The sequence below is a fragment of the Ascaphus truei genome, chromosome 3 (genome assembly GCF_040206685.1).
Source record: "Ascaphus truei isolate aAscTru1 chromosome 3, aAscTru1.hap1, whole genome shotgun sequence".
In the NCBI taxonomy this organism is placed as follows: Eukaryota; Metazoa; Chordata; class Amphibia; order Anura; family Ascaphidae; genus Ascaphus; species Ascaphus truei.
The window spans coordinates 246846258-246860143 of NC_134485.1; the positions used below are offsets into that span (position 1 = coordinate 246846258).

Consider the following 13886-nt stretch of genomic DNA (forward strand, 5'->3'; position numbering starts at 1 on the left):
GCTGCCTCAGGTTTTGATATTTAACTCTGCTGTGGATCGCGCATGATATCGCGCACATGCGCGCTGACGTCACGCGCGTCATGCAGCAGATTTGCATATATTAATTCAAAGACGGCCACATGACATATACTGGCCAATCAGACGCTTGTAGTCTCAATCAGCAGCCCCAATGACATTGCCTTCTTAACAGATACTTCCCTATCTCTCACGTGACGACGCCCGATGCATCATCACCCCATTTACATAGAGGTTGACCTTAGAGAGCCCACATGACCAGTGTAGTCCAATGAGATGTATAATCACAGTAACACAGGCTCCAGGATGCTGCCATGTTTGTAAACACTCTTTGCTCATACAGCTGCTTGCAATCCATTTAATTTTGGCGCGATTTTTGTAATTATGATTCTCCCTATAAATGCTAGCTCTTTGCTCCCCTCACCACTCCCAGAAGAAGACAGTTTCCCGTCGAAACGCGTTGGAGTGGGAGTCTTGCTGAGGGGGGCCCCTACCTTTCCTATCTACAACATGGAGTATTGACCTAACTATTTGTGACAATCACCTGCTGAGTGGTAACGTATTTTTGCAATCTGTTACCTTCAATTCCTGTGTACCTCTATCATGTAATTATTGCATAAAATTATATGGCATAATATCCTTTACATGTGGTCACAAGGTCTCAGTATAGGTAGATTGTCACGTAGGTGTGCTTAGATATAGCCACCTACACCCTGTATGTGTCTTGATTTTTATCTTTACTTGACTCTTGCCTCCATGTCCAATATGTTTAGGTAGCGCTGAGCCCCCCTCTTCTTTTAAAATTTCATCCCCTGTTTTAATCACCTGAATAAAATACCATTTTTGTTACACTTTCATTCATGTCCGTGTGCTATTTAAAGGTTGCTTTCCTCTTGTTGTTTGTGTATATATATATATATATATATATATATATATACTGTATATACATCTGGTGCACTGTATGCTGGTCACCTAATTAGACGGTACGCTCGGTGATTTACCCCCCTGCAAAACATTTGCCAGTTTAGGCCTGCCTGTGCTATTCAATGTGCTCTGAAGCCACCTTCCCCTTGCTTGGAAAGATTTCAGCACCAGTTATTTGAATGGAAAGACTTCTTCACACTTTTAGTAGGTGCTTAAGTCTTATGTACTACTGTACTGTATCTTAGAAGAATCACTCTTTATCAATATTTTCAAGGCAAATCCAGATAATAATTGTAATAGATTGTTTTTTAAATGAGGAAATTAGCAAAAAGAGCCAGAAGTAAATGAAAGTATCTTAAACCTCCCTAAAGAAAAAAAAACATTACATATTTAAAGAGCAATAACAAAAAGAATATTCACTTCTAATTTACTTACTGTATAAACCCTCTCTAAATAAACACACACACATATGCACGCATAATATGTTTGTGCATAAGAATTTTTAGACGGTGCTGTATATTCTAGTATGTTTTCAATGCAGGAATTGATAAATAACACCAGAGTTATCAATTTGCTCAATCAAACAATTCTTCAACCTTCTTATGAAGTTAATTGACTACAACACTCTATATTATTCATTAAACATAGATGTCATAAATAAAATAGAACTTGAATATTTCTCTGTCAATAAATCATTGTTCAATACGGTTTTGTCCCAACCCAATATATATTATTTGTGCTCGGTTGTGCTAGTAATGTATCTATTTAAAGGAAAGTCCTACACAACTAAATCAGCTCCCTGCTAAGCACAATACACATATAATTTGATCCTGAAGTGGTACTTAGATGGAAGCTCTCTGGGGCAGATATTCCTTTCCTTTCATGTGCTTTTATGTTTAATGCACTCACTGCATAATATTCGCTGCATTCTAAAGTCTATTTTGTAAAGCGGTTAATACAATGTTGGTGCAATATAAATAAAACCACACATACATACAAGTGGTATTCATCACTGACTAAACTGTACTCAAAACAGAAGGTGATTCTGACATCATTTATAAAACGTGACTTGAGCATGACACAATGAACTCAATATTCTTGAATAATGTTCTTAAAACTGTATGTACCTTTAATAAATTAAAACAAAAAGTTATAATTTCTCCTTAAACTGAATTTTGGAGAAAAAAGGAAAAACGTTGGAGTTACCCAAATATAAGTATTACAATTTTTTAAGGATTATTTACTAAAGTCTCTTGGCTGCAAAACTGGGGCAAAGTCTGGGCAAGAGAAAACTCTCATTGCTTTTAATGGGATTGCATTTCCTTGGTATACAGTATATGGCTCTGGTTTTAGCACTTGTTTTGCCCTAGCTTTGCAACTGGGAGACTTTAGTAAATAGACCCCTTTGTGGGGAATTGCAAAGCTGCAGCTTTGGCAAAACATGGTTTTCTTGTTGCAATTGTAATGGGTTTTACAGTTTTGCACATTAGGAACTGATAATATCTTTGAATTACTGTAGCATGTCCTAAACTGTATCTGGGGTTACCTTTGGCATGGTTGTGTGGTGGTGTGCAAGTCCCACATTGGTTAAAATATGTAATTACAACCCCAATTTAAATGACATATTAGAACTAGTTAAAGATGGGGGCGTGGTCAGGTGCCTGTTTACTGCCTGCTGGTTGGCAAAGGATCCCACTGCGGATCCTGGGCTGTGCTAATACCAACAAGCACAAGCTCCATACTGTGTGAGAGACGCCATCTGCCTAGTGTGGTCGCAGTGAGTTGGGTGCGCACCCATATTCCATCACCGGCTGGTGATTTCAGGCTCCTAAAGATACCTTTATGTGAACATTGTTTTTATATTTCTTGTAAGTGTGCATTGCCTTCCACTTCTTTAATAATAAATCTATTATCTTCCATACCGTGAAGATAATGCACTAGGAGGTGGGCTTTTTCTTTTCTTTCTCATTTGGTTTTTGGAAGTGATTCTTCCCTTTGGATTCGGCTACCCCCATTTATAACTATTTGGTTAGAAGGTTCTCCCCTGTTTGAAGATTGGATTCAGTTTATTCCTGGACTATAAAGTTTGCATATTTGTTTTATTTAATTTAGTATTGTATTATATATTTATATGCTTTAGGACGTTTTGTTTATGGTATTTGCGCTGTTGTGTTGTGTTTTAGTGTGTGTGTGTGTGTGTGTGTGTGTGTGTGTGTGTGTGTGTGTGTGTGTGTGTGTGTGTGTGTGTGTGTGTGTGTGTGTGTGTGTGTGTGTGTGTGTGTGTGTGTGTGTTTCTCATATATATTTTCCTACATCACGATTAATTGATATTTCACTATTATTAGTGCTATTTGTGCTTGACTCTGTTTTATTTGTGATTTGTAATACAGAATGCGGATTTTTGGCTAGTAAACGTCAAACTGTGGGGTTTTACAAGGAGCAACAGCTACTAGAATATCCCCCCAATAGCTTGTGTAATATAATGTCAGATAGCACTACAAATGCAGCAGATAAAAATATCTATATTTTAAAGATGACAGTGGACATCACCCATGGGTAAGGTCCCTTGTGATCATGTCGAATATCAATGTTTTCTGCAGCACTCTGTGCTGGGGAAAACATTGATATTTTACAGCACATAACAGCTTTTACTGTACAACATTAGTTATTGGGCTGAATGGGCAATATCATCTTTATGTTTTTTTTAATTTTATTTAAGCAACAGCCCACACTGATTGCCATTTGCATTTACTTAATTTAAAAGATATCATCTTGCCATTTCCAACTCAGTTTTAAAAAAATCTTAAACAATTCAAGAGATATAAACATTTTTAATATTAAGTGTCTAGGGCATTAAAATTTAGGTCTCCCCAGAGCACTATACAGTCTATTGTGATAACCTCAAATGCTAGAGAGCAGGAAAATCATAGTTTTAAACACTAACAAAACACGACATGCTCAGAGGACAGGATACTAACATTATATGAGTAAAACTCAGCTTCTAGAGGGATTGCTGTTTTAATTATGAGAATATAAGAATTAGTACCTTCCATAAAGTTTGTGTGACATGATGGAACATATTATTTAAGCAGCGCTACCACATTTGATACCTTCAAACACAGCTTAGCCACTGAGGAAACTGCATCCACAGTGAAACGCGTAGGGCAGCATTTGTTGAGACAGGACAGTGCAATTGTTGATGTAGTGACAAGAATCAAACAAACTATGAACTGAGAAGAAAACTAGAATGTAATTATTAAACACATCTGCTCCTTTTCAATATGTCTAGAAGCAGCTGGTCAATATATTAGTCCCTTTTATTTGAATGGAGCCAATATCTTCTCTGGTGCTGATAACTTGCTTCACAGTGTAGTAAATAAGGGAATGGAGACTGCAATGCACCACCATTGACAATAATGATGAAGAGAGCGAGGGTGACTTAAACAATTTTTTTTATTGGATCAATAGCAAAGAACCAACATGTGTTGCGCTTATGGTGCTTTCTCAAGGTCCCTTAAAGCCATATTGCGGACGGCACAAAAAAGGATTCCGACTACGGGGGATCAGAGGAAAATGTTGCCGAGGATCATAGCGGCACATCATTGCAACAGTGAGTCACTCTGCCCGACGGGAGGGGTTTGCAGTCCTAATTGGGATATTAATGCCAGCTGTCTAACGGACACTTAAAGATTACTGAGCGTCACACAACTCTAAGTAGAATTTTGTTTACCCTTCTTGGGTCATATCTGTGTTCTATATTATATGCCTCCATGCACCTGCTGTTATGACTTTTAAATTAAGTCTATATCTAGTGAGGGCGGTTTGATTAATCTTTTTCTATTACTGGATACCACTAGATTTGGTCTCCCTTACATACATAAGGACCTTAGCGGATTTCCTCATATATATTTTTCAAATACTTCAAGGGACAGATTAAATATCTCATAACAGGTTTGAACACTCTAGAGTCCCAGATACCACTAGTGCATGGGGCATAGCTATAGCCCAGGCAAAGCCCGGGGGCCAGCGCTCTTGGTGGGCACTCTTCCCCTCTGTCGGCGGCACATTGCGGAGGAAGCAGAGAGGGAAATCCCTTCCTCTGCAGGTGGGGTGGGGCCTGGGTTAGGGGGCGGGGCCCTGAGATGCAATAGGAAGGACAGAGGGGAAATTCCTGCCTCTGCAGAGTCTCTGTATGTGGGCGGGGCCTAGCTCAAGTCGTGCAGCGTGGGGCTGGAGCTGCAGCCTGAGAGACAGGCTGGCAAAGGTGAGAGGGAGGGGAAGAGTTCAATCCCAGGGGTAAAAACAGACATGAAAAGGAAAGGATACAGGAAGGAAGAGACATAAAGAGAAAATGAAGTACAATAGAGAAAAACATATGAGGGGAAAAAAGACATGAGAGAGGAGAGAGAGAGAGAGAGAGAGAGAGATGAGAGAGAGAGAGAGAGAGAGAGAGAGAGAGAGAGAGAGAGAGAGAGAGAGAGAGAGAGAGAGAGAGAGAGAGAGAGAGAGAGAGAGAGAGAGAGAGAGAGAAGAGAGAGAGAGAGAGAGAGAGAGAGAGAGAGAGAGAGAGAGAGAGAGAGAGAGAGAGAGAGAGAGAGAGAGAGAGAGAGAGAGAGAGAGAGAGAGAGAGAGAGAGATGAGGGGGGAGAAAAGAGAGAGAGACTCGAGGGGGTCCTTAAATTTTTTTTTGCCATGGGGCCCTCACATGTCTAGCTACATCACTGCACTAGTAGACTCTTCTATCTAGTAAATAAGGGCCTTGGTAACAAGAATTATTTCCAAATTTGTCTTTTTTGACTATGCTAATATAAATAAAGAGATGGGAGCTGTTGTGTGAGAGTGCATTAATGTTGAACATTTTACCATGGCTGTATTATTAGCTTACTAGTAGTGCAGCTCAATATACAGTAATACCAAGTCATGGTAATGAATATCACCAAAATGACTGAAAACATAAATTAATGATAACGTGTACTGCATTTTAGATGTGAAATCCCACATGCAAAGCATAGGCGAAACAAGTTTTTTGTGACCCAACCAGCTTTAAACGTATAATAAAATGCTTGCTGTGTTATATATTTTCTTTATATAATTGACACAAATAAAAAAAAACATGTTTAACAATATTTATGTATCAGCTGGAGAATCTGTTAGTCAGACTCACACAAACACACACTATCAAAAACTGATGCATTCATTGTGTTCATACCTTGTATCATAAATTGCATACAGCCTTTTGTTTTCTTCAACTGCATTCCTGCAATATAAGAGAAACATTTTCAGTACTCTTCGGAACCAAAAACCTTGCCTAGTGCAGGCAAATGACTTCAGAGCATATTGAAAAAAGGTAAATCAAATGAATCAGACCGCTCTCCTGTAAATTAGTCCTAAGAAAACACAATAGCAGGTGCATAGAGTTATATATTATATAGCGTACAGATTTGACCCAAGAGTCAGAAAGAAACACAATGCACTCAATGCCAAAATGATTCATGTAATGGCATCAATGACCCAAGAAGAAGAAGAAGCATGAGAACACGCGAAACATATGTCGGCGAAGTAGGACGTCGCTGCGGTGACGTCACGGAGCAGTTGCAGTTGCTCCACTAATCCTTCGGCTTGTATACCGGTTATCCTGTATTTACCTTGGGTTCGCGAAACCCTTTATCTATTGATTGTTGGGCTAAGTCTTTACCCAAACAGGCTATACAGGGATCCTATGATCCTCTATTTTTTGCGATTTTGCTGCAGGTGCAATTTTAAAGTGGTACTAACTATATGCTATACCTGCTAAACTCAGCACTTTGGTTGAGAGTGATGTCTGCACAAATGGTATTGACATGAGTTTCTTTGCACTAAGATAGTTGGATATCAGTGAATCAGGTCTTTATCACCATACAGACATTATGTGCATTTATTTGATGAATAATATATATGAATATATATGTGTATGTGTGTATGTGTGTATGTGTGTATGTATGTATGTATGTATGTATGTATGTATGTATGTATGTATGTATGTATGTATGTATGTATGTATGTATGTATGTATGTATGTATGTATGTATGTATGTATGTATGTATGTATGTATGTATGTATGTATGTATGCTTAGTTAAGTTATGGTGAGTAAAAAAAGTGACAAAAACCCTCCACAGCAAAGCATATAGCAAATGGAAATACAACTGTATGCTCATTTGCATGTCTTAGGCAGGTCTGCAACCCTGCCTTTCACGATTATCACCCAGCACACAGCACTTCCACTGCAGCAAGGGATTCTGGGAAATGACATGCAAATGAGCACACAGTGCCACTTTTTGCTTCAAAAAACATTTTTAACATGGTTTCCTATAGGCTTAAGCTTGCTGCATGGTCACAGCTTTGAGCACAGCCAGGGTTAAGATGCATAGCCAGAAAACCCACCCACAAACAGCCGTTTCGACCTTAATGGGTCTCATCAGTGTGGGGTTGGTTAACTGGCTATGCAATGAAGCAATGAGGATGGGGTTTCCCATACTTAGTTAAGTTATGGTGAGTAAACAAAGTGACAAAAACCCTCCACAGCAAAGCATATAGCAAATGGAAATACAACTGTATGCTCATATGCATGTCTTAGGCAGGTCTGCAACCCCGCCTTTCACCATTATCACCCAGCAGACAGCACTTCCACTGCAGTAAGGGATTCTGGGAAATGACATACAAATGAGCACACAGTGCCACTTTTTGCTTCAAAAAACATTTTTAACATGGTTCCCTATAGGCTTAAGCTTGCTGCATGGTCACAGCTTTGAGCACAGTCAGGGTTAAGATGCATAGCCAGAAAACCCACCCACAGACAGCCGTTTCGACCTTAATGGGTCTCATCAGTGTGGGGTTATATACTGCTGAGGCATCAACTATTGGAAGCTGTGCTGTGGAATAATGCATGTACAGTATATACCTTATTTTCTGCAGGAATACAAATTAGTAACACTGTTGCAACTACAGACGAGCCAACGAGTATTCTAAAACTTGCTTTAAACTTGCCTTAAACTAGCCAGGTACATGCTGGGTACATTTCAGTGACATTTCTGCAGAGGCTAATGGCCAATCGGATTAACACAGCAAGGGTCCCTGGCAGTCCCATTGAGTTTGAATGGGACTGCCAGGGACCCCCGCTGTGAATCCACACATTGTTGCAGTGCAATTGAGTTACAAATAGTTCAAACTGATGTTTGGTAAAATACTAGCAAGATACTGTAGTGCCGACGGTTATTCTAAAACAAATCAGTGGCAATTACCAAAAAGACCCAGGTACATGCTGGGTACATGCTGGGTACATGCTGCAACATTTCAGTGACATTTCTGCAGAGGCTAATGGCCCATCGGATTAACACAGCAGGGGTCCCTGGCAGTCCCATTCAGTTTGAATGGGACTGCCAGGGACCCCTGCTGTGAATCCGATGGGCCATTAGTCTCTGCAGAAATGTCACTGAAATGTTGCAGCATGTACCCAGCATGTACCCAGCATGTACCCAGCATGTACCCAGCATGTACCTGGGTCTTTTTGGTAATTGCCACTGATTTGTTTTAGAATAACCGTCGGCACTACAGTATCTTGCTAGTATTTTACCAAACATCAGTTTGAACTATTTGTAACTCAATTGCACTGCAATAATGTGTGGTTAGATGTTCCACTCACTATTTGCAGGAATCTGTGGAGTTACTATACAGTATAGTGAAATTGTGGTCAGTCTACTATTGGAACTCACTTGTAGACTAATATAATACACTATTATTTGGACTGCATATGTAGAGAACCATCCAACAGGATTAATAGAAGGATTAACCTTCTGTATTATTTATAACTCTCTACTACTACTCCACTACAGGGAATTTTAATAATATTTTTTACATTTCAATGTGATTATTAATTGATGTAAATATATATTTTTGGTTTCTATTTTTCCTATCCCTTAGTGGTTATGCTATAGACCTTAAGGAGGTATTTCTTGTTGGGTCATTGCTGCCATTACATGAATCATTTTGGCATTGAGTGCATTGTATTAGGGGTTTCTTTCTGACTCTTCTTGGCTCAAATCTGTATGCCATATTGAATAAAGGCCATTTTTGGTCATTTAAAAATTATAGCATTAAACAGGTTTCACACTTTTAATGCCGTTCTATTGTCTTACAGGATATTACACAAAATGCAGCTTTTACTTATTTGTGACTGCTAGCATAATACAGTATATTTAAAGCCACAGATTACATGACAGTTCAACTAAATGAAATATATAGTCATTTAAAAGTAGACTGCACTAAAACTGACTATTGTCATACATCTGAACAGTGAAAATGAAATGAAGCAGAAAAATACCCTCCTCATTTAAAAATACGTATACAAAATGTAACATTTCTATATATGATAATATTCCTAAAATATACATGTTCATATATTTCTTGCGCCATTTTGAGCAAGCGGTACGTATAAACATTCCAATCTATTCGATACATGCGCAAAAAAATTAAAATGCAACCTTAAATAATAATAATAATGAATACCCTCACCATACTTGTTTCCTTTATATTTGAAAACTAAACAAGCCGTGTAAAATAATTTTCTGCAGCATAAACATATCTATTTGTATCGACTGTAAATACAGCTACTCATCGAAAAATTCACTGTGCTTTGCTCATACTTTTGTGTATTGTTTAGGTAAGGGTTTTTTTTTTTAATTTTCCAAGGATTTTTACATTCAGGTATTTCTCAGCAACCGTGAAAGATGAGCTTTTTATTTTTCATCAAATAAAGGCTTCCATTTGGAAGACAACAGCTATTCTGACTGACAGCACCATTTTTCAGGCTGACTTTGTAAGTCTCAATGGATTCATTACCATTGGTGCTACTGTTAGTTCTCACAATATGATTCAAGTCATACTTCTAACACAGGAAATAGTGCTACGACAAGCAAAATAGAATGTAATGCCAAACATATTAAGCAGACATGTAGAACGTTTGAGAGCTACTCTTGTCGTAAAATGTTTGAAAGACTTTCACGAATTACATATTTTTTTACAGTTGTAGCCGTTTTATTAACAATGGAAATGTACAAAATCTCACAGAATAGTGTGCTGAGTTTCTTTCTTTACATACCTGTCGTTTCTTTATGGCATAAGCCACAACTTGTTATAGTCATAGGTGAGATACATACTGTACACTAATTATATAATTATAATATTTGTAATTATGGGGACCAATTTACTAGGCTCTGTAAGAAGATACCATTTAATTCAACTGCACTTACATTCAGAAAAAAAAGCATCTGGACCCCTTCATCTTTGAGTCAAGTTTATACTGATTTACAATTTGCTACCTTCACAGTAGAAATTTATAAATTACTGTACAGTAGCAGAAATCTATATTTTAGTAGGACTACAAAAAGGAAAGAACGTGGACATTTAAATTTCCTAGTGACATTATTTTCCTAATTAGCATCAACAAACTTCTGCCCAATCAGTGTGATATATAGATGCAGCGGCCGTTATTGAAACACTTCACGCGGTGTATACCTGTCACGGAACTATAGGAGTGCTCACCACAAACCGGACTGGACCGCGAGGCCGAGGTGGGGATACAGGAAAACCACCGCCCTACAGCCGCGTGAGCGGGTCCGGTAAGCAGAGTCGTGTGGATAGCCTGTTTCGGGACAGGAGAGTGTAGAGTCGTAGAGGTACTTGCCAGATTCGGGGTCGGAGAGATCAATAGTAGTCGGGGTCCAAAGCCAAAGTCGAGGAGAAGGTAGAAGTCCGTAGGGCGAGCCGGGGTTCGAGGGTGCCAGAGCTCGGTAGTCCAGATTCAAGCAAGGGTCTGTAACGGAAGACAAGAGTAGACTGCGAAGTGGCTTGTAGCAAGCACAACTAAAGACTGACTATGCTCAGCAATCAGCTCAGGGCTGGAGGCACTATATACTGATAGGAGCCAATGAGAACCCCCAGCGGTGATGTCAGATGAAGGTAGAGCGCTGATAGGCTGAGGCAGGATGCAGGACAGGTGTGGGAGGAACAAGTACATTGGCGGCAGTGGAGATGAACATAGTGGTGTGTGCGCGCGACGCGCGCGACGGAAGGGGCGAATTGAGTCTGCCGGGAGGAAAAGACGGAACTGTAGACACGCGCGGGGGTCTGCCCCGGCGGCGCGCATGAGCAGCAGGGGCTGCAGGGAGAGAGGAGAGGCCACGGGACCGGACGCCGCGCGCCCCGACAGCAGAGGTAAGAGCCGCAGCGGGCGTCGTGGGTGGCGGCATTACAATACCTCGGAATACCCATGTCATGGCGCGGGATTTCTTCCAACTGTACCGCCTTAAGACGCGAGTGCAGAAAATGGCATTTTAGTGTTCTGGCTTTTAAACACCTGAAATTGACACAGTAGCACAGTACTGTACACATTACAATTCATTCATTTCATTGCATTTAATTGCACACAATCCATGAAATTTAAACAAAGCAACCGCGATAAACACGAAAACGGCACTGTGATTTGTTCGAATAACGGCCGCTGCATCTGTGTATGAGTTGATATGTTCAATCTGAAAATTTGTAACTTGGTATTTTAAATAATTGCTATGTTGAATTTGTCATTCTGTAGTATTTCCTTTTTCTTTTTAACATTTTTTTTAATGATTCTTTATTGTAGATTGACATATACATTGAAACACCTATTTCTTCTTTAATGGTGCAGTGAATGTAGCAACATATGCTATAAAAGGAAAATAAATCGACATATACCAGTTGTAATACTTGTTTGATCATTTAATAAATGTTGAAAGGTCTGAAAATCTTACCCCAAATAGCACATTAATAAACAAACGTGCAGTTACATTAAAATAAGTGACAGAAGGCAGACTTGAGAATCATTTTTTACGATATTTGCAATAGTAAACCTTTTAAGGATCATCATAATAAAATTACATCAACATTTTGAGAACAGGGAAGCTTTTTTGAGAAATTAAAAACTATTATAGAATCCAAATAAATAAATAGTTTACCTTTGAGAAAAAAAAATTTTTTTGCATCAAGTGAAATTACCCTTTAATAATAATAATATAATAATAACTTTATTTCTTATAGCGCTTTTCTCCCAATGGGATACAAAGCGCTTCACAATTACAGTATAGTGCGCTGTACGTGGCATTTAGGAATTTTACAGACACCGTGCCTGCCCAGATGAGCTTACAATCTATGATTTTTGTGCCTGGGGCACAGGGAGATAAAGTGACTTTAAGATGTTGAAATGTAGAGTTAAACATTTTGTCTTGGAAAAGTGTTTATTAATATTAGTTAGGGAAGCATTTGTGTCATTAACTGCAATATGTTACAGCTTGTTCCTCTTTAAGTAAGCATGTATAAGCATGTTTATCTGTGTCGCCATCTGCTCAGCTCTGTTTCCTCTCCTCATCTCACATTTATACTTATTAAACTTCCGCACAGTACTCTGCAGATGTCTTCTTACTCCATGCACTCCCCCTAATGGCAACGTTAGAATTGTTTGGGGCACTCAACAGCAATGTGTTAAAGAACTGTTAATCCACGTGTCATCATAAATCCCAATACTTTTTCAGACCCACTTATTTTACCCAAACCCATGCACATACTGAATTTTGAAATCAAAATTCAGCTAAATTGTGAGAATATTCAGGGTTGATTATTATTTGGTTATCCAAGGACTGCACTATAATTGTGCCCTCATTATGCCCCTAACCCATATCTGTGACATTTGCAAGTTCTGGATAAGCACCAATTGCATTTTAATTAAATACATCAATTCTGACTCTAATGCTCCAGTGTTCTGGAGCCATTAAAACATACAGTATATGGTTATTTGTCAGTTTGCCTACACCTTAGTGCATTCTCTAGCCTAAACTTCCCAGATCAGAAATTGTCTCACCTATATGTATTGTCCCTTTAATCATCGTCCCAGAAAGCTTTAAAATACCTGAGCAATTGCCTATAGTCCCAAAATATCCATGTAAGGTAAGAAATAAAATTAAATGACGTGTACATTGTAATTTGTGTTTGACTAAGAACTCTGTGTCCCTACTTATCTGTGTCCTTGAAACATGAAAGTTATTATTATTGTTTATTTGTAAAGCACCAACATATTCTGCAGCACAGTACAATGGGGATAGAGAGAGATTTAAATTACATAAACAGTGATACATACCAAATAAGCACAACCAGATACAAAAGGCATGGGATATAACGCATGAGTGTTGCAGAATAATTCTCACCTTAGTCATTAACCTTTCAGTAGGTTAATTTTAACCCCTGTGAGCATTAGCCTACGATACTTTCATCAGTCAAGAATTGAATAAGGCTTACTCTCAGCCTCTTTGACCAACACAACCCCAGTACTCAGTTCAAGAGGGTGAACATTATTCAATGACATTTCTCCCTTCATGTGTTATTAAACAAAAAATGATGACTCAGGAAAAATCCCAGCATAGGTCTGAGAAGGTAAATATTGACGCAAGCCAATTATTCTCCCAGTATTTAGTGCAAATTTCGTGTAAATTGATTACCATCCTAGTATTCAGTTTGCAAAGATTGAATGTTACCCCCAGGCAAATATAAACATTATTGATATGTTGAATATTAACCTAAGCCAATTCCCACCCCCACGTTCAGTTCATAGACATTGAAAATTAGCTCAGGAATTCCCACACCTTCTTTAGTTCACATACAGTATAGTAAATACAGTATGAGTTAAGGTCAATGAATGCCCCAGTATTCAGTTCATGTAATCTTATGCAAAGGTTAATTCTAAAACAAGTACTCAGTCCTCACAGATGAAACATAAATTCATGCCACACACACTTTTTTTTAGTTTGCAAAGGACTCATGGGATGGGAATTAGCCTGTAACATGGGCTGCAAAGGTGAGGAAAAGATATACAGACATACCCCGCAT

At 38.8% G+C, this 13886-nt stretch overlaps 1 protein-coding gene across 1 annotated transcript in view; it reads right to left on the reverse strand.

Moving 5' to 3' along the window:
- GABRB3 (gamma-aminobutyric acid type A receptor subunit beta3) overlaps window positions 1-13886 on the reverse strand; it is a 463256-nt gene that overhangs the window by 340697 nt on the left and 108673 nt on the right. The window contains exon 2 of the mRNA XM_075590560.1: window positions 6149-6196. Within this exon, the coding sequence (XP_075446675.1) occupies window positions 6149-6196 (48 nt within the window). The remainder of the gene's footprint in view (window positions 1-6148; window positions 6197-13886) is intronic.